The following is a 22,500-nucleotide window of genomic DNA, read 5'->3' as shown; positions in this document are numbered from 1 at the left end:
CACACAACACCACAAAGATAGACACACGCTGTAACTGTCACCGAGGCTTTCACATTTCAATTCCAGTGTAATAAAATTCTAATGAACATCTGCGGGCCGCTCAGCTTCCTCCTGCTCCCCATGTCTTCTCCTGGCTCTCCTTTAGCCCCACCCCCCCCCGTCCCACCCTCCTCCTTTGTGTGGTTACTATTTCCTCCATTTTTCTTTTACCCCTCAAGTTGTCCCTCTGCCCCGTATGTCTTTCAGTCCAGTCAATAGAGATCCATCTTTTCCGTTTCTTTCTCTATTTCTGTAGTTCATCAGTTTACAGGTCAGGCACATGAGTAGACATACACACACAGTCTGTATGTGACAAGACATAGATGAGGGACATGCTGAGTATCTGTGCACCCCGGGTATGTGTGTGTGTGTGTGTGTAAGTGAAAAGGAAAGCGGAGAGAGTCAGCTGGTACTCAGCGGTTGAAAAGATTAATGTGAAGACTGAAGCCACATTGATGAGCTCACTCAGGCAACAGAGGTGAGAAGTGGGCTATTCAGCCTCCCACATGCGCGCGCGCTCGCACACACACACACACACACACACACACACACACACACACACACACACACACACACACACACACATTTAAGGCCTTCAGTACTGTGGAATGCACTGCTTGTATAAGACCAATGAAGGTAAAGGAAAAAGTGCATCTGCCTTGCTTGGTTCAATAGAAACTCAAGGTGAAGTAGGGGCCATTTATCGCCTTTAAAAAAACCCAATCCTGAATCATCATCCCTCTCGGAAACAGGCACAGATTAATTCAGCCTACCCACAAAATTTCACACTGCCAACTGACCAACACAATTTAGGCGGAATATTTGCAATCACCAAAACTGTCCCCCTTGTATATTTCTGTCTTTGCTGAATGCATTATTCATGACACGAAGCGGCACAATTGTCTGCCTAAGCGGCTAAAATGGCTGAGGGTTTTCTTTTTTCTTTTTTTTTTTTTCCTAGAGCGACAATGACCCATATAGGAGTGAATGAATGGCCCTGAGTCCAGTGAAAGCCGGGGCCAGCGGTAGTTAAGTGTGTGAATCACCAGCAAGAGCCACTGCGTTGCATTTACATCCCTGTGTGAATGGGAAGAGAAAGAGAATAGAGAGAGTGAGAGAGAGAAGAGGGAGAGAGAGAGAGAGAGGAGAGAGAGAGAGACGGGAGCGACGCATTGAGCACTCTGTCCATTCAGTCCACTGTAGCTCTGACACAAAGGTTTTCAAGGGGAGAGGGGGAGAGAAGAGAGAGAAAGGGAGAGTGATGGAGAGAGAGAGAGAGAGAGAGAGAGATAGGACAGAGAACGAGAAAGAGTCAATCCTTCTCCCTTTTACCTCAGAGGAAACGTGAGAAGTTAACTTTAAATGAACAGAGAGGGGCTTAGGATATTGCACCAGTCAACCTCACTTAAATTAGGGCTGCTTCAATTCACCCCATATGAAAGAAAATACATTTCACACATACACACACACCTCTGAACATGGAGAGATGTATTTCAAATTATACACGAATCAACTTGAAATTAGATTCCGCATTTATCTGAGCACACCTGCCATCCAACCCACAATATAGGACGAAAATGCATTTGCAGTGTCAAAAATATTCTCTGAGTCACTGTAATCTAACAGTACAGATACAATTTTGGTATACTGCAAGAAGCACCTTAAATATATCTTGATGTATAGCCTCTGTGAAATGTTTTTTTTTGTCTTCTTTTCTGGCAATATGAGACTTAATGCTCTCTGCAACATGTCAAGGATGGAAGAAATATTGCACTTTATTGTGGGTGAACGATATGGATCTAGACAGTAGGGGAGAGAAAGGGGGAGATAGGAAAAGAGATACCGGGGGAAATTGTATTCAACAGCGCCTCCTGGATACACACAAGGTCCCACATCTGCGCCATAATCCATTCAATACAGCCAGAGAAAGGGGTGGGTGGGAATCAATGACACTAGGCACAATTACCGCGGAATGAATGAATGAATGAAATATATAAAGACTACGTGACAGTTGCCTAGAACAAGACACAAAAGACAGATGCGCGGCGGTGAAACGATGCTTTACTTAAGATTATTAAATTCAACTGACGTTTTTTCCCCTCTATCATTCATTATTTTGGATCTCTCTCTCTCTCCTTCTGTATCCCATCCCCCCGTTTTCGGCACCGGCCAGAGCAAATTTAACTATTTCGGATGATCGGGATATATCGGTCATAGACTAAGGTGGCGGAATAAAAGATACGGCCTGCTGGTGGGGTTATGACAATTTGGGTTAGGGTTTAAATAAGAAATAAGGAGCAAGTGCGTCCTGGTGGGGTTTCTGCATTTAAGATTTGCGCAGGACACGATGTGAAGTGATGTAGGCTGCGATTTCTTTGACCCCCTTCAACACCTTTCAGGCGTTTTCGCGGAAAACACAAGTTGATCTCGGTTGCCTGCAGACAAGGATGTCAAGCCACCTTTGCAGACGAGATGGGACCATTGTCTCCAAATGAGGCTGCCTGTGTGCCATTTTCCACAGGAGACTTGCAAAAGCACTCAGTGGAAAAGCAACATCTACATTTACATGCGCTATTGTCTCCTGTGCAATGAGGAAAAACGTTGTGGAAAAATAAACACTATCTCAAATGTTTCTGACAGCAGTGTGTTGCAATGGCAAAACCAAAAATGAAATATTGCGAGAATGTAAGTGCATTGTTGTAAAACACCTAGGCTACATGAAGCCGAAGCCACTGTGATTAGAAACAGAAATCGTCCTAAGACTATATGGCAAAATAGGACAAAATAAACTTAGTACTGTCTCGCCTGCTTCTATCTAAAATATTCTGATCCTACATCTTAAATACATGATCTTCAACAGAAATATCATCGGAAAGTATATGTATAATGTGAGATCATATGTGATCATTTTTACCATAAAGCCCAATAAGGTCATACTAAACTGGCAGACCTACTCATATTCCTTCAGCAGTATTTCAGGAATATTACAGCGCTTTATCTTTACGGACCACCGGGGATGTGCGCCTCAAAGTTTTCATCTATTTCAGCAGACACCAAGCGAATTAGCAGCTTTTTTCCCCCCTTCATCAAGTGTGTGCATTAAATGTCATCAGTCCTACCTGGTGGCTGGTCCATTTCTATGTAAAATATCAGCTCTGTGGAGTAGGGCATCATCACGTCCCTCCAGTCATCTTCCTCTTTTTCGGTTGTCCAAACTGTATTATACATTGTTTTGTTTAACTTCTACTAAAACGACACTCTTCCTTCAAAACGACAACGAGAAAAAACGTTTATAAAAAACTGCGCACGGATGAAAGCGACGACAACGCCGTATAAAAACACTATATTAGATACCCCTATCTATCTACCTATCTATCTACTTGGAAGTCTTCTCGTATCTGAATTCCTGCTTCAGACTGGAATAAATAGACAGCGAGCAACTCTGTACAACAAGCGCCGGGCTTCGACTGCTCCCTCCGACATAATAATGTCAATAACTTCAAGCTCTTCATGAAGGCCCTGTGTATGTAAAAAAGAAAAAGGTTCTCAAACAGTCGTGCACGCAAGAAAGTAGATGCCAGCTCTACGTTTCAGTCCGCTCCTCGCCCCCGGTGTCTCCGGGCTGCAGGCTTCATTTTAAGAACACTGACAGAGAGGCAGGGAGAGTCTCACATCGCCCGGGACGAACCACTGCACCAGGACAGCGAGGGGTGCGCCACACTCCTCCAACCGTGACGCCTCGAAATAATATAAGCAGATCCACCGTGCGCCGTGCAATAAAGAAAACGCACCGATGTTAACGCCTAGTCGCACCTTATCCGCGAGGAAAATTATTTAAGCCTCATTTTGGAAGTTTATCCACATTTTTTTTTTTTAGCCTGCCCTACCTCCCAAATTTCTCATAGACACAATGGTATGTCCCACCCCCCTCCCCCAAACCCACCACAGTCACTGTTGAGGTGCTGAGCCGTGCGCACGCTCAGACTCCTAATTTTAAAGCCAATAGGAAAATTACTTTACCCCAGTCTCTGAAGAGCAACTTGCAAATTTAGTGGTTTTCCTATACGCCCTGCACCTTCCTGGTGTGTATATGCCAGCACAAACGGCCCATTGGCTGTTTCCTACTGGATTACACAGATACCGTGGATGGTGTCCACACACACACAGATAAAAAAAGTGATTCAGAGTGCAGCTGCATTCAGAAAATAAGACACAGACAACTGAGCGGATATAACACATAGATAAAGTGCTACAAGGCATACTTTGCAAACATAACTGACACTTAAGAATTCAATTTGCTGTGCCATTACTTTTGACGCTGCCTCTGAAATCTAAATGTATGTCAGAAAGCATTTCTTTCAGTATACTTATATAATGCACTCTTGTGGTTACAGTATATAAGCAGGCAGGTCCTGCAATCTGCAAAATGTGTGATGCAGCTTTCCAGTCATGGTGCAATAACATCCACTCTGACCCAGTGTCTACTTTTGTCAGCCTGTGTAGAAGAAGCAGGGTGACATAACAAAAATGAAAGACCTCCTTTCAGTTGGAGACCCAGGGGTTTAAACCTTCAAATCATCAAATCATTGCTCATGCACACTGCGGAAGTGTCCTTGAGCAAGACACTGAACCCTTACCAGCTCCAGAGATGAGTACCTGAGCCTGGGCGATGGACCCTCAGTGGAGGGCGGCAAAGTGAAAACAAAATTTCCCACATAGTTTAATAAAGTGTCACATTAATAATAATAGTGTTACTTGCTCCAGTGGAATTATAGTCCCGTGTTCCTAAAACACTGGAAAATCAATGCATTTTTGGAAGAATTCACCTCTTCCCCTTCAAACGTGCCGTTTGTTTGATCAGTGGGCTTGTGTAACTGCAGCAGAGGAAGAGGTGCTGTTAAAACCTAAACAGAACAGCTTGGAGCTCAGCGCAATAAAAGCTATGGAAACATGACTGTCAGCTTAGTGTCACTAGAGAGCTCTTTATGCATGGTAGCTGACACCCACAGGGGTTACTGCACAGACACTCAAACATACAGAGCAAGATGCATACCACACACTTGGGTTCAAATAAGTGTCATGACTTACGCGGCGTAGCACTCTCTTGCTCTTCCTGCCTTCCTTTTTGGTTTGTGTCTACTGTCTACTAGCCAATAAAAAATAGAAAATGAAAAGCAGAGCATGTTTAGGATAAAAGCGGAGCTTGAACAATGGCTACATCTGGTAGAGATCTCATCTGCCCCAAAAGACACAGCCAAGGCTTGACTCAAACCCCCCATCATCTACATGATAATCTCCCTATTAATAGCTAATATCAATACAACTTGGGGGGATCTTCAGATCCTCGCTGGGAGTGTGGCACCAGTAATTACAGCTGGTCTGTCTATCTATCTGTCTGCTTGGTGGCCTACTTTGGGGAGCAACAATAAATGGAAGGTCTGCTCCCCAATCTGCCGTCCATCCATCCTGTCCTCCCTCCCCATCCACCCACTCATCCATCCATCCATCAGATCCTTTCCTCCCTCCACTCATCTGTCTCATCTGTCCATCACGAGAGGAGCAGAGGAGGAGGAGGACCGGGAGTCCTATTGCCCCTGTACAAAAAAAAAAAGGGGGGGGGGCTGGGGGAATGTCAGTGAATGAAATCTATTTAATGCAGCAGCCCACAACAGTGAGTGTGCTTGTGTGTGTGTGTGTGTGTGTGTGTGTGTGTGTGGTGTGTGTGTGTGGTGTGTAATGGGGGCGTTTTTTTTCCACAGATGGCTCGTGCCGGACACACACAGCCCACAGCTCTTCTCTGTCATCTGTGTCAAACAGGTTTAATTGCTGCTGTGTGTGTGAATGTGTGTGTGTGTGTATCTGGACAGATGGATCTCTAACAATGACACAGGAATTGACTCTGCCCTTCCTTATACAAAGAGAAGGGTGTATGTGTGTGTAGGGTGGGAGTGTGTGTGTGTGTGTGTGTGTGTGTGTGTGTGTGTGTGTAGGGGGGGGTGGTGGGAACACAGATATTAATCTGTGCTCTCCTGGCCATCAACACAGGGCTCCCATGGACCTTCTGAACAATAGAGCAGAGTGTCGTCTGGCATCTTATTTGCATAGTGTATGCATAATTACATATGAAGTATGTATATGTCTTCTGCCCCCTTGTCCTCCATACACACACACACACACACACACACACACACACACACACCAAAATCGATGTATTTCACAGAAAACTTGTTAATCTGCAAGCGGAGATGAAAACTCCAGACCTTTGATTCTTGCACCTTTTGAAGCATTTGCTCTATAGGTGGTGCATGTGTGGGTGTGTGTGCACGCATGCCTGAGACAGAGGGTGTATGTCTGCATACAGAGAGAAAGAAACAGACAAGAGAATTTGAATGTGTGTGTATGTGAGGGAGAAAAAAAAAAGAGTGTTTGTGTGTGTGTGTGTGTATGTGAGAGAGAGAGAGAGAGAGAGAGAGAGAGAGAGAGAGGGAGAAGCACAGGTGACTTACTGGGAATCAGGTGTTGAGTTTGCCATTTCTGTCGCCATAGAGACCAAAACGTCCAGTGAGGCGCTAACAATGTCTCTTTTAAGGGCCTCTGCCACAGTCAATGGCATTATCTGAAAGCTCATATCGCATGCCACCTACTAAATTATATGCAGCAGGAATGCTTCAAAACCAGGCACACATAAATTTTAATCCTTAATGCACAAAGATAGCGTCTTTCAAATGGATTATTTTTCCTTGCACTTCTGGTCAATAACCAAGCTAGTATATTAGAAAAGCCTGAACAACAGGCAGAGTGAACTTACACACAAACCAAGGTCTAAATATGGCTCTAAAACAAGGCTAAGGCTAATATCTGCAACTATTAAAATGCTGTTCCCCCTTAAGAACAAGGAGTCCAGTAAACCAGATTTAATCGGTGTGTTTTTACATGCATAAGTGTGCACAGGCTTGCATCTACTTGCAGATTGTGCATTATCTATGTGCATGTGTGTTTGCCTATGTGTGTATATACACACAGAGTATGGAGAACACATTTGAGGTCAAACACCACCTGCGACCCAAGCTACACCATCCAAACCCACACTGGAACACTGAGTCATTTTCTGTAACCACTAAACATAATCATTTAACTCAAATGCCCTTTATTCACAGCAATTGTACACTGTGAAATTAGATAGAGAGCCAGACGCCATGAAAAGGGTAACATGCTGACATGGGCGAATGGAGCTATCGTGACCCTACAACACCTGTGAGCAATGTCCTTATCTGCATTATTGTGCGAGTGTGTGTGCGCGCGTGTGCACAGTGCATTTGTGTGTGTGAGAGAGGCTCCATTCACTCAAGAATGTAACTCTCAGATGAAAAAATCTGAGCAATGACATAGAGAACATCATAGTACTTTGGACTTTGTGTTCTTTTATTTTTGAAGTCTGGATGCTTTTCATCAAATACTTGCATTCTTTTTCTGGCATTTGCGGTGATAGTCACTGTATTTCAAGTTGTACTTTACGAAAGATTGTGTATTTCTTCTATCAAGTGTGAGCGTGCAATTTTCAGTCCTGTGTTTCATGGTTTAATGGCTCCCCTGAGAGTGTGTGAGTGTGATGTTGTGTATATCTGTCTGTATGTGTGCTGTGCTGCAATGGAGCAGTGATTTGGAAGGAGACACAATAGTACTGTATATCTCCGTGACACGCTCCCCTGTGTAGGCCCGACTCACTACTGTAGACACATTTCAGGCAATCTATCAACAAGTATATGTGTGGTTAAACCCTTTTTAGGTACAGATTGCACATTTACTGTCATGGGACTGACAAGAGGCAATAGACTGAGGGAGGGAGGGAGGGGGGGTATCCTAATCTGCCCGGCTGCAGTGCTAGACCAAAGTAAACGATGCAGGATAGACAGAAGGAGAATGCCAAAGTGGGAAAGAGGAAGGAAAAACGAGAGAGAAAGTTCCTGAAGTTTGCTGAGGACATGGTTGTCCTATGGATTTGCAGACAACAGCCCATAAATACAGAAGTAGGGGGGTTGGAGGTTCTTTCACTGTACAGTGATGAGAAGGCTTACAGCGTGGTCTATTTCTGTGCTTATTATCCATAGCCCTCAGTGCTTTCATATTTCGTCTACCACTGTAATAACTAGAGTGGAAAGTACAATTTAACTGTAGACACGAATAGGCTGTTCCCTGTGCAGTCCCCATACTAAACATAGACATCAGTGGAGTGGGGTCTAAGAGAGCGCACAAGCACACTCACACCCACGTACACACACACACACACACACACACACAGACAACGATACACTCACACACACACACACACACACAAAGCGAACAGTTGCATAATATGGCGCGGCACTTTTGTATATATTATACATAAGCATTTTTCGAGGGTGCACTGTTGCGGGTGCCGGGACAAGCAGAGTGTGTTATGTGCTTTCAGTCCTGGCTACAAGTACTGTTCAAATGCACTGAGTGAAGTGATCACCTTTTTTGCAGACATTACATTCTCTGCCTCTCTCTGCTGTCGTTACTGTGATACATCGGGGAGTACCTACATGAACCAAATGGAGCTCAGGGTTACCTAAAGCTGTGTTTGTGATTGTGTGTGTGTGTGTGTGTGTGTGTGTGTGCGTGCAGCCCAGTCGCCAGGAAAAAATGTTGGCATTTTGCATTTCTGCAAACCAATCATACTGAAATGTCACGTTTTCAAGTTTGGTGACCTAGAATAAACCGAGCAAAAAACACCACATTAGGAAGCAGGTGGGGTGATGATGGATGGCACAATCGACAGGACTTTGCTTCTGCAGGCCAGGATCTGAATCCCATCTCAGGCAAAAGCCATGTTTTTTTCCAGCTAATATTAGTGAACATTAGCTAATGTTTTCATAACGTTAACCACGACCTTTTCCTAACCTTAACCAAGCAGTTTTGGTGACCAATGAAGCCAACAGAGCAAAAAAAAAAAAAGTAACTAAGGCAGCTAAAAAGGTAACATTAGCTACATTTTTTTGCATGCATGAACGTTAGGTGCCAGCAAATTGGCTATAAGGGTAAATGTTGTAAGATGTATTTTGGCATCTTGGTTTGTAGAAATTTAAAATGGCAACATTTTATTCTGTTGACCAGGTTGGTGTGCACACAGTCTGTGTACAGGTGCAGTGAGCATGCATACTTTCCGTTTAATATGAAACTGTGTGATGTGGTGTGTCTGTGAGTGTATTTACGCATGTTTCTATGAATGTCAAAGTGTTTGTGTGTGTGTGTGTGTGTGTGTGTGTGTCTGCACCATACGGGACAGTCTCTTGGAGCATGCAATCACAGCGTCGGTGAGAGCAAGCCACTGCAGTGAGCCATGCAGAGAGACCATATTTTCTGCTATAGGTGCATATGGCTCCTGAAACGCGCTGGACACTACTTCAACCCCCCACATCGCTGTTGTGTGTGGAAACCTCTTAAATCCCAAATTAATGATTATCCTACTTTTACAACACATAGGTCCTCTATGTGTTGACTAAGTCACATAATCCCACGCTCCTTAAAATTGTGACATTTAAACCTACACAAGGCATCAACTAGAAAATATGAATTCTTTTCCAAATCTTTATTTTTGATGATGGAAGGTTGGCTGTCGCTGACACAGAATGAAAAGACATTCTTGCAGTTGTTGTGTTAGGAGCAATGGGTGAATATTTTTTAAAGGAACAGTTCACCAAAAATACACAAAAAGATATTTCCCACTTACCCTTAGTGCAATCTATCTATTCCGATAGTTTGTGCATGATTTGGCGAGGTTTCCATTCTGCTGCAATCTTCTCTGTCTCCTGGCACCCTCAAAACAATGGGGCTGAATGGGTGTGTGTTTGTGGAGCGCAAACCGTCAAATACGTACATGTGAAAAACTCGACAGCAAGAGTTGCTTCCAAAAACACTGACACGAATACCCAACGCAATCCTCAGCCCTTGGGGGCAACGAGTTTTGTGGGAAACAATTTCTCGCTGAAGAACCTTGGCAACCTCTCTGCTGCTGTATCTATCTGCTTCGAATTTCTGATTCATACTTGCTGGGGTTGGCCACAGTTCGTGTAGTAGAAAAATATCTTTTTTTTTTTTTTTAGTATTTTGGGATGAGCTGTTCATTTATGAAGGCACCTTATTAGTGAGTGTATATTTCTCATGAGTGCAAGTAGTTTATTTTTACACATTCCTCTAAAACGGTCCTTACGAGCGTATGAAATGTTTAAACAAATGGGTCCAAGACTGAGATAATATAACCTGCAACTGAATCTCAGGTCCAGAACAAAGAGATTCAGGAGACCCCTGCTGAAGCCCTCTCTTTTCTGAGGGAATGAACTTGTCTCAGGGTTAAGACCTAATTTAAGCTTCGCTAGACGAGACACTGCGCTGTAGTACACACCATGGAGGCTTTCTACATTTGATCAGGCCTTTTGATGCACTGCAGCCTCCGGTGGATCCTGCCCGTTGGATTTCCATCGGCTGCTTTGGTCTTAGCGCGCTGTGTGCTGGCCGAGAAATCATGTGCGCTTTAACTCAAGCAAACCGATTAGCCTCGCTGTCTGAAAGTTTCCAGCTCAGCTAATTCAATGAGAAGCGGTGGTTCTTGCCATTCCTTTTTCTTTCCCTTCCTCTCCTCTTGTATCATCACCTCACCTGATCTATATACTCTCAGTCCAATGAACCGATGCACTGATTGTTCTTCAAATGGATTCAGATACTATTATGGCATCGATTGATCCTGCCTAGTGCAATCAAAGCAATAAAACGGGTCCAATCGTGTGTTAAATACACCACAGAACAAAATTCTCAAACTGAAAAGGATTTCTATTAATTATTGACTAGCATGTTGTGTTTTTCACAGCTGGTTGTCATGATCTACTTCCAGTGTTAGTATATGTGAAACGCTTCCTACAGCTTTTGAAATCGTGGCAGTATACGATGCATTTTGGTGTTCAGAGGGTTTAAGGATACAAATTCATGTAAGTAAAACAGGTTTTCAGTGTTTCCAGTGGAAACAGGCCTGGTAATGATGATGCCTTTCCTCTCAACTCAGCCTCTCTCTCTTCTGGGTGCATTGGACAGTAAGAGTGCCAAACAGGGGATATAGCCTGAGAGCAAGCAGAAAGGGGAGGGAGAGAGAAAGAGCTCTCTCTCTCTCTCTCTCTCTCTCTCTCCTCTCTCTCTCTCTCTCTCTCACACACACACACACACTCTTTTCCTCTCTTCTCTCTTTCAGATTGCAATATCATGCTGGCACAGACTGAAACTCTCCATGAGCATCTGTGCCTTGCTCTTCTCTCTGTTTATGTCTGCCCGTTCATCTGTCTGTCTCTTTGTCTCACGCTCTTTGAGGTAAGCAGGCAGGCAGACAGACAGTCAGTCAGGCTGATATTAAGACAGCATCAGCAGACACTGTGAGACACGAATACAGATGGACATACAGAGGAACTGACACAAAAGGACAGACAGAAAGACGAACAGACAGCTTGGCAGACAGAGTGGAGCATAGCCTGAAACAATCCATCCCTCTCTCTCTCTCTCTCTCTCTCTGTCTCTGTCTCTCCTCTCTCTCTCTCCAGGCAGGCAGACAGAGCGGAGCAGACAAGAGCTGACTCGGTAACGGGTGATGTCATCGTGCAATGTGAGCGTCCTTGTGGCCCTGATCCCATGATGCAACACTCTGGTGACATTCTGAAACAGGTTGCTGCTGCTGCTGCTGCTCCTGGCAGCATCCAAAACTGCTGAGCCGCCTCTCTCTCTCTCTCCTCTCTCACCCTCTCTCTCTCTCGCTCTCATTTGCTTCCTGTGCGTGCTTCTAACCCCTTCTCTTGTTCTTTCTCTGCCCTACATATTCACCAATCACTCTCTCTCTCTCCATATTTTTTCTTGTTCTCTCTCTCTTGCTCCCCTCTCTAAATCTCAAATTCTTTGCCCTACATTTCCATTGTTTCAGTCTTTTCATTTGATCACCCCCCCCCACCACACACACACACACACACACACACACACACACACACACACACACATACCCCTCCCGCCCTACTCTGTCTCTCCTCCTTTCTCTCCTCTACATTTGCTCCCTGCCCACACAGACATTACTCCCCTTTTTTTCTCCCTCTCCCCTTCCTCCTCCCTGGTTGTCAAGGCAGCAGGGCACCATGGCTCAGCATTACTCATGCAGAAGCACAGTCAGCCAGCCGGTCAGCCGGACAGACAGAGAGAGACAGGCAGACAGGCAGGCAAGCAGGCAGACAGGCAGGCAAGCAAGCAGGCAGACATGCAGGCAGCGAGCCAATCAGTCAGTCAGGCAGCAAGTCAGCGAGGAAGCAAGCCAGCCAACCAGCCAGTCAGGCAGGCTGGCCTGCTTTAGCAAAAGATAAACTGACCGCACATTTAACTCTTTCCTCTCAACACATGACATAGGCTCTTTCAATCTTAACCCTTTCCTCAGCACATGATGTGGATTGTTGCAGTCTCAGTGATATCTGCGGATGGCTTATCACACTGAGAACACAACACTATAGCAATAAAGGGCTAAATTATGAAAAAAAAATATGTTTTACACTGAATGAAGCCTGTGACAGCACGCACACCTTTGGAGGTCGTCTTTGCTTGGGAGTGTGTGGGGGTTTGGGATTGGGAGGAGGCAACTCTCTCGTCCCGTCTTCCCTTTCAATCCTTAGAGGCCTTGTTTTATCAACAGCTCCCAAACGGCGATCAAGCACTGCCAGAGACAGCAGCACAGAGGCAGAGCAGTCCTGGATGAGATTACAGCGTAAAACAAGTGTGCCTTATTTGACTTCCACCAGATCAGTCAAGAACCTCCCTTTACCTTTCTTTCTCTTTCTTATCACTATGGTTCTCTCTCTCTCTCTCTCTCTGTTATCTCTGGGTGAGCCTTATTCAACCGTCCACCCCAGTGCTATAGTTTTACATGCAACCTATCCTGCTCTGTTCCACAGAGAAACAGAGTTTGCAACTGACTGCATGCCGTAGATAATAACCACAGTGCTCAGTGCTCTGATGAAATATCACGTGTGCTGCCATGAATACATCTGTAACCTTGCTTTGATGCATTTTTAACCTGGCTGATTAGCATGCCAGGCTCTCATGACTGGCTGCAGGCAGCTGTGACCTAGTGTGAACCGCGCTGACTGTGATGAGCCCCTCTCATGCTGTGACCTGGGCCAGCAAGGATTAGAGAGGCGGCAGAATCTAGGTGTGTCATTCCTTTAAGGCCTGCGATGAGTGGAAAAAGGAGCTTGGACTGCAGGCTTGGGCTGGGATTAGCAGGGTGGTGATGACCTTAAGGGAAAGGCAAGCTTTCACTATCTTGTGATCTTTGTCTGTGTGTCTCTGCTTCTCTTTCGCTGTTTGTTCATTGACAATAAAACAAGTCATTCTAGGCCATCTCATGCAAAGACATGAATACATTACAAGAGTGACATGACAGAGAGGGAAATGCTTGCGTCACCCTTCTCTATTCTGGTGATCTGACTTCTCTCTCTCTCTCTGATCTGTCTTCTATCCAGTGTTTGACGTATGAATGTGTGTTACAATGGAAAGCTATGCAATAAATATTTGCGTATTTCCTGTTTTTTTGGATTCAAATGACTTTTAACCTCAAGTGAGAGAGTAAGAGACTGTGCAGTTATAGCCTGTAATGGACTGCTATGTCAAACATTTCTCAAATGAAAGCATGTTATCAATACACCCAACAGAGACTTCTCAGTAGCCTGAGAATCTGAGGCTAAACAACTTTTCAATCCCATTTTGGCCTAGGCTGAACTATTTGATTATACATTTTAATATCTGTAAACATTTTCCACCAACATTTATCAAACTTTCTCACAATGCTATCACCAGAGGAGCCTCATTAATACCTTGCTGCAGGGCCTCCTCTAGGCAAGGCAGAAGACAGCATGGGGTCAAACAAAGAGACCAAGGGCTGTTTATTTTTGGCTTAATTTTTTACATAAGCACTAGAATAATTCAGATTCTTGCCATCAGTCACAGCACAGTTTTATGTAGTTTAAAATTTGGCTATTCCTTAATTTGAAATCAGATGTAAAGCAGCGGCAAACGGTGGCAGTGAAAACAACCAAAAAAGACTGAGACCTGAATAGAAAAGACTCAAGACTCTTGGACTTACAAGCTTATGCAGGAGTGTGAATGTGTGTCATCCTTTGGCATACAGATACTACAAACGCAAACGCATTATTATTGCTACATCACTGTGTTTTCTGTGATTACAGTAAGTTTTGAAGCACACTCAAAATCCACTATAATCAAACTGAAAGACATTGTATTTAATCACAGCTGGAGAGTTGCATTCATTTGAGATGTAGGTTTGGGGGAAGCGCACTATGAACCGCAATAATTCTAAAAACATGCTCTCTTTAATTCATAGAACTGACCAAAAATCTGCAAAGTGCAGGTAAGATTAAATCCTTCCGACTTTCCTCTGCGTGCTGTAGGAGCAACATCTTTTTTGTCTTGTTATGAGATATTTTCAGACACCTGGTGTGTACGCATTACAATGATGCTGAGCAAAAAATCTACGCAAAGACCGGCACGTATCAAAGAGAAACTTGACGCGATAAGGTGCATACCTCTCCGCAGACTCTGCAGGTGGCGTAAACAGATTTTCACAGTGAATGCATTCTGGCGACAAAGAGTTTCGAGGAGAGATCATGGAGGACAAATTCCGAATGGGATATTTTTTTTGCTGTTCTTACACTCAGTGTAATAGTCTGTGTATTCTGGGTTTCAGAGCAACATGAATGTTTGTGTTTTTTAAATGAAAAACAGAATGTGGCATTGTGGTAAAACAGACAGTTACAACAGGTGTAGTCATTTAGAAAATAATTATGAGTTTTAATAAAAGCAATTATGGGAGTTGAGCTGACCACTGCATTTGCAGGAATATTTTAGCCCAGTAAACAAAAAAACAACAACAACAACAAAAAAAAAAAATCAGTCATTCATTAAGTTCATTCACTCATTCATTCATGTGATGTCAACTTCATGCCTTGTCCTTTCCCTCGTCCAGACACATAAGAGATGTGATCATATGCAACAAAACAAAAGGTAAAATGCTAATTCAACATGCCACAATTAAATCTCCCAGTGATCATTTACAGCACAGTGGGTAGATATGGCAACATTACACTGTTTAGTTCAGCTCTGTGTGCAGCAAACCATTTATGATGTTATTGTTTTTGCACTATAGACTGTTCTCACTTTGCAGCACTTTACTTTGATTTTTTAACAGCCTATTTTATATGAGATATTTTATACCTAAGAAATCCCACCCATCCTCCAGAAAATCCCAATCAAACAGGCTTCTGCTAATGCTCCATCATCAGATATTCAGGTTCAACGCACCTTTTCCTCACCAAGGCAAATCATTACGAATAAATGAGCTGATACATTTTACTCCCTCCCCCAAAAAAACATAACAAAATTGTGTAAATGTGCACTCAATCTCATCTAATGACCTCATCTGCCAATATATTTTTTTTTTACCATGTGTGAAATGATGCTTCTTCTTTTGTGTCCATTTGGCCACTGTCTCTGACATTTAATATGAACTTGGAGTTGGAAATCATTAGGGTATTAATGGGTTAATTGTGGGAGTTTTTTCAGACCATTTAGGGGCAAAATTGGGAGTGGATATGCGCACACTCACTGATTCCTCTGCCACGCAGTGATCCATGATGAGAAACAGGTGCACGTAACTTTTCATACATCTGATGAAAAATGTCCGTATGGAGAAACTCAGAACTGTGTGTATGCATCCATTTGGTGTGGATGCTTTGATACACACAGCCCCTGGACTAATTAGGTTCCTCATGAGTCATTGTTAGGTCTCATGCTACTTGGACCCAGCCTCCAGGTTTCAAAATCAGGGCTAAGCCAGTCATTAGAGTGACAGTTGCCAAAAGAAAAGTGGGCTAGTGACCAAAAGTTCACAGGATCAAATTCCTGCAACAGCTGGGAAAATCTTATGTTGGGTAATGAATGAGTAATGTTATCCCCTCGATCTGTAACTAGCAATAAGTGTGCCCTTGAGCAAGGCATTTCATCCTAACTACTCCACCGTAGCTGCTAACTAGGCAAAAAAAAAAAATACTCCAGACACACTGGGAGGCTTCCAGGTGTGAATCCATATTATGAATCGGAGAATAGCTGAGTTTTGTCGGTGTTGTCAAAATAAAGCCATTGTCATTCTCCATGATGAGCATTCATTCACAGCCACAGGCCTACTCTTGTGCAGGACCCTGAGACACACATCGTGCTGGCAGACACTGGTTATGGCCAAGTTTCCACTGCCAGGGGGGTGAGGCTTTTAAGGCCAGGATCAACCCCAAAAATGTTTTGAAATCCCTGTGTCAGGATCAAAACTTCTTATTCAAACTACTTAGAAACTGGTCAAACAAGAGAATCACCTAGGCTCGGCGAACAGGCTGAATTTGATCTCTTTTTCATTATTTCATATTGCCCTCAAAAACCTGATTGCTCCTTAGTTGGTGAGTTGATTTGAATCAAAAAAGGACAGTTTGTGTCCTAAGTGACAGGATGCAGATTTGATTGTTTTTAAACTAAAGTAACTAACTAAATAAAATAGATTTAATTTGGTGGTAAAAGGAGCTGATTCTGAATGGATACAAAGGTTGAAGGTTCAGAAGCTGGCACGTGCTAAAGCAAAAGGATAGGTCATTTGAATGGAAAAAACACTAACCCCCACAGTGTTTACAGGATGTGTGTGTGTGTGTGTGTGTGTTGGGGTGGGATGTCTAGGGTAGCAGGGGTACAAACAGAATTACCCCAACAGCCAAAAGGGACAGGCCCTGTGTTTGTCACACTCACACACTGCCTGCTGTGGACAAAGGTGTAGGGTCACCAAGCACACAGGGGCATGGCAAGCACACACACACACACACACACACACAACCTCACGCACACACACACACACACACACACACACACAAATACTGTAGTTTCATGACACCCGCAGCTCACACTCGACTAAATGAAACACGTCAGACTGAGCCAACCTGACCGACACCGGCTGAGATGAGAGGGAATCCAACACCCCGTGGCGGAATGAAGGATTTGCCGGAGGAGAGAAAAAGGGAGCGAAGGAGGAGAAAAGAGGCTTTGTGAGGTAAACAAGATGGTCCTGCGGTGGGTAAAAGTATGTGGTGACACTGCCAAGTCCACAGCTAGAGCTGCTAAGCCTGGGTGTGGAGAGAGGGAGAGCAACGTGGGGCCGTGAGTGTGGGGCATGTATTGTGTAGAGCAGATCCCCTGCCTTATTACACTGAGCAAAGTGAAGTGAGCAAAAAGTCAGTATTCAGAGAGTTAGGCAGGCACTTTGCATCTGCTTTGCTACGTAAATCAAAAATCAAATGGTAGCAAGAAGTTGCCAGTGTTAAGTTTCCCAGTAATTAAAAGGGCTAAAAGGGCTGGAGTGGTGTGGTCTTCCAAAGTTTGGCTGCAATTTAAGCAAAACTGAATGGGTCTATTGTAACAAAAACCTGAACATTTAATAAATAGCTTATTTCTATTCCCAATCATAATTTCAGGAAGTTCCAGTGCAGCTTTCATTAGCACATAACTTTTTTTCTTTTATAACGATTTTTTCAATCGCTTTATGTGTATTGCCTATATAAAATCATGCTTAAATGCATGTCATGCCTAGAAATTTTCATTTCATAAAAACTAAAGAGCAAACTGTGGCCTCTGTATATTAGGTGCAGAACATGACTTAACTTCTCTACAGTTAAATAAAGACGAGAAACTAGAGACTAGAGGGGGACTAGAGAAAAATGACGTGTTTTTCTGTTTTCTTTTCCTCTTGGTAACTTGAATCAAGAGCTACTCTCCATTAGCAGTACTTTTTAAAGTGCTGCCCAACACTTAGTTGGTGTGTTCAGTCAGTCGGTGCCAGCAGCACCCTCTCCATCCCATCACAACTCACAAATATTTCAAGACACAGAGGGCCAGCACAGTACAGTATGGGGTTTGTTAAGGGGAGAGTAATGAAAATACCAGGTTAACTGATATTAAAAGTAAATTAAAAAAAAAAAAAAATCTTGTAATCGTGATATTACATATTTCAAAAGAAGTTAACTCATTCCTTATTTTTTTTTTTTAAATCAGAAATCTAGTCTCCCCTTTCAAATGCAAACCATTTATGCATTTTATTGTTGTAAGATAGGCAGTGAATGGCAGTGATAAGGACACAGAAGTACAGAGAAAGAGCCGGCAGATACATGCGTCCACCACTAATGTACTCCTTAAACCATTTTGAAAAAAAGAGGTCAACCCGGTTTAAGAGCAGCACCGCTATTCGAAGATCTCAAACACGCAAGGTTAAAGAGACAAGGTAAGGGTGCTGACCTGTGTATGTGTGTATGTTTTGTGTGTGTGGTTTGTGTCTGTGTGTGAGTGTGGCGGTGGTTGGGGTGGAGGTGGGTTGCCGTGGGGGGGTGCAGTTTTCTGGCCTTTGGCTCTGTCCTTGAGACAACTTGGCTGAGGGTGAAAGCTGTTAGACAGACAGTTTATGGTTATGTCCTACTTTCACTATGCTAATGATTAATGCTACATTAGGGATCATTACTTTTTTTTTTTTTTGTTTTACAACAAATAACCCCTTGCAATGTGAGAGTCATCGCAAATTCTATTGCATATTACACCGCACCAACGTATACTACTGTTTAGCACGGCATCGGAGTGGAGACTGACCTACAAAACAAAGAGCGAGAACTGTGTGAGAATGGAACTGAGAAAACTGACTTCAAAGTTAATCTCCTGTCCTGATAAGCATGCTGCTGGCACAGAAGTGGAATGTGGAGCAGCATTTATGGGTATAGATTGTGCTGATATGAAATCTAAACCTCGGCCATCATCTTCGACTGTTGACACACGAAAGCAGTCGCTGCCGTTTGCCTCTGCAGGTCAGCTAAGTACAGTGTGGCAGCGGGGGGGGGGGGGGGTGGGGTGTGATTCAAGGTGGACCAGCTACCTCACTGAAATATATACTTAAATGTGTTGATAAGAGCAGATGTCAAAATATTTTTAAAACTTATTTGTAATAGGTAGATGTTTCCTTGGCGAGCTTAATAAGCAAAGCATCCTAAAAATATCAAAACATTATTTATGCACCATGGCAAAATGACCAGCTTGACCGAAACATACTTAATGCGTACCATACTACATTCATATATTTCTATAAATACAGTTTTAAATGTATAGAAATGTGGAAATGCTGTTTATAGAAATCTTAGAGTGAACAAATGACTTTTGTTCTGTTAATCATACATTTTTAAAAATTGTGCTATTGGGACAGAAGGGAAAAAGGGGGAGGGGTTTGAGAATGTTCAGTCTTTCCATCACTTGTGGAAATTATATCCATGGTATTGTATAGGTCAGAACAGGATTGGATTGTATAGGTAAGAGTGTTATTTTGCCTATACTGTAACTGCTACTCATTGCATCATTTATGCCATGTAAGCGCTACTAATACAGCCTGGTCTCTGGTGTATGACACTACAATGGGTTAACTCCGGCATGCTAAACAGAGGGTGAAGAGAATGTCTAATTGAGCATCTGAATATCATTTTGACAGGCCAAAGACTGAGATAAAAAGCAGCCTGCCCTCCTTCCTCCACCATCCCCAAATGCCCCGCCTTCCAGAAAATCTCCCAGCTCATGCTGTGCTGATTGGAGGCACTGCCTTTTAATGAAACCCCTCACTCTCATTTTAAACCTCTCTCCCCTCATTATTCATCAGAAACATTAATGCCACAGGGGCTCTTAAGGCTTAGGCTTGACTATTGTGTCCCTGCAGAAAATCATTCTAACTGCAGTCTGCTGACAAACAAAGTTGAAGTGACCTAAAGTGACTTTTAGCTTGACATGGTAGGACCTTTGGTGTCAGGCACACATCTGAAGTTGCATGTTTAGGTGACAGGAGTGCTAAGTTTTACTGTTATGTGTGTGTGTGTGTGTGTGTCTGTGCATGCGTGCACGTGTGCATAACGTGACAGTGAGAGGCTGTGTGAGAGGGAGAAAGAGAGAGGTGTTTGCGTGAAGTGAGAGACAGAGAAAGGGCAAGTGTGTGTGAATGTGCATATGTACAAGTATGCATGTGTGTGTGTGTGTGTGTGTCAGAGCTCTCAGCGGGTGCAAGCAGAGTGTGATCAGCTTGTGATCCACTAGGTATTAGATTAGAAGTGAACACGAGAGGTGGGGGAGGGGGTAAATGGACAAAAAGGATTGCTTAGCTATGTGGAAATAGCTAAGAGGCACAAAACCTCTCTTTTTATTCCCCCCCTCCACCTCATCTCCCCGACTCCCCCCCCACTTGCCAGGCAATGCAGTATAATAGTGTGAAAAACTTGCTAGAGTAAGAAAATGCACAAATGAATGCAGAAACAGCCGTGTGGATATTAAAAAGGCTCAAAGTAGGCCGTGGGAAAAGCAAATCCAATCAAAGTTTTTGCACAAGCATACCAAAAGTGGATAGAGGGAAGAAAGTGTGCATCTGCACATGACATAGCACTTCATTTCATTTCATTTTCCTCATTTTGTAAAAGGCTGCTCGAGCAGAATTAGTACTGAAGCATGCGATAGCATAAAGAGTCTGGCTCACACAGTAGTTTCGCTCTCATTTTAAACACTCTGGCTATTTGGCATTTTGCTGCATCACACCTTACCCTGCCTCAGGAAAAACCACAGAACAAGCCCAACCAGTTCGTCTTCCAGCTGACCTGAATATGATGACATTCTGATATTTTATGTGTCATTATGGTAACTCAGAGGCACAGGCAACAGAAACCAGTGGCCGCGGTAACAGCAGTGGAATGTTACACAATGCTTACATAGCAGGGTATAAGCCACTGTATCGCCACTTTACAGGTGACAACTGACACCAATGTGTGTGTGTTTGTGTGTGTGCACACATGTAGCTGTGCATGAGTGACACTGTCTCTGTGCTTTCTGACTTGTGGCCCATCACACTGAATAATTGAGTGACCCGAAGGAGTCACATCAGTTAGTTGCCCTGATGGAGACAGATGTGTCTGTGTGTGTGTGTGTGTATGTGTGTGTGTGTGCGCGCGCCTATGCATGTGTGTAAAAGAGACAGTTCACTCAAAATTCAGACAGAAATAGTTTAGCACTCTCCTCTGGTGCAATAAATCCATCCAGACAGTTTCTGTATGATTTGGTGAGGTTTCCAATCCGCTGTGGTCTTTCTTTGTGTCCCAGCATGACAGTACAGGGAAGCTAAATGTGTATGCATTTGCTGAGCTCAAAACATCAAAAAACTGCAGATGAGAAACTCAACAGCAACAGTTCTTTCCAAAGAAAATGACACAGACATCCGGCACAAAGAATTTCATTCATCAAGTTTTTCATTCAACACTTTTCTGCAAATTATAGCTACATCTATGTACTCCTTCAGGGAGCATGCCAGGTACCTAGGTTACTGTTTTTAGAGAAAAGCAAAAACAATACCCATCCAACCACATTCTCCTGGGGTACAGGAAAGGTCTTGGCAGACCAGAAACCTCACCAAATTACACAGAGACTTTCTGGACGGATATTGCCCTGTAAGGTTAAATGGGAGAATACCTTTTTTAATATATACTTTGAGTGAATTGTCCCTTTAAATCTGTGCAAACCAGGTATGAGATATATAATGATTACACTGAAGATGCTGACTACAAACTGATATAAAAGGGGAGCATTCATTGAAAACGTTAAACAAATTCTCCACAGGAAGGCAGACCATCGGTACGTATGAGAGAGATTCATAATTAGTGGTTATTTAAATGGGTCACTGAGGATATAACATGACCTTCTATTTATTATACACTCAGATTTGCAGGTTATTGCTATTTTGTTAGACTGTCCCATAACTGGACAGAAGAGAGGGCTGAGAGCTGTCTGGCAGTATACGGATGGTTTAGCTATCGGGTAAATGCTCCAGTTCACTCAACCAGGGAGCTCCAACACCCCAATTACATAATCAGCTCTTCATAAAAATTAAAACAGCAGCGTCACAGTACTTAACATCAACTCCTCTATGAACAGAATACAGTATGAATTTTTTATAGCCTACCAGCAACTGGCATATGAACAAGCACTTGGTGGCAGCTAGCAAAGTCTTTTCCTTAGATCACGGTGGAGTGCCGCCCACAGGGCTGGCCTAGATTTCCCCTCGTGTTCAGTTCAGGATAGCAGGGACACAGCAAAGGGCCTCAGAGGACAGCATCCAAGTTCACCTGATAGCTAGATAAGACTAATGGAAAATAAATTGTGTATAGTATCCATAAAGTCTTGGATATGACGCAGGCATACATGGGCATACATATGCACACAGACCTGGGGTAATCAGTGCTTGTTTGGTAGGCCTTTAATTCT

General features: G+C 43.4%; 1 protein-coding gene across 3 annotated transcripts in view; it reads right to left on the bottom strand.

Annotated features, from left to right (window-relative positions):
* pik3r3b (phosphoinositide-3-kinase, regulatory subunit 3b (gamma)) overlaps window positions 1–22,500 on the bottom strand; it is a 200,218-nt gene that overhangs the window by 17,867 nt on the left and 159,851 nt on the right. The window contains exon 1 of one of the 3 annotated variants that reach the window (XM_030048908.1): window positions 3,159–3,654. The exons of the other annotated variants lie outside the window; for them this stretch is intronic. Coding sequence (XP_029904768.1) covers window positions 3,159–3,267 — 109 coding nt within the window. The 5' untranslated portion in view covers window positions 3,268–3,654. Of the gene's footprint in view, window positions 1–3,158; window positions 3,655–22,500 lie in introns of those variants that run through there. 3 annotated transcript variants of the gene reach the window in all.

This window comes from Myripristis murdjan, chromosome 4 (assembly GCF_902150065.1).
Source record: "Myripristis murdjan chromosome 4, fMyrMur1.1, whole genome shotgun sequence".
Taxonomy (NCBI): domain Eukaryota; kingdom Metazoa; phylum Chordata; class Actinopteri; order Holocentriformes; family Holocentridae; genus Myripristis; species Myripristis murdjan.
Note: the sequence above shows the minus strand (reverse complement) of the source record. Positions and strands in the feature narration are given on the sequence as shown.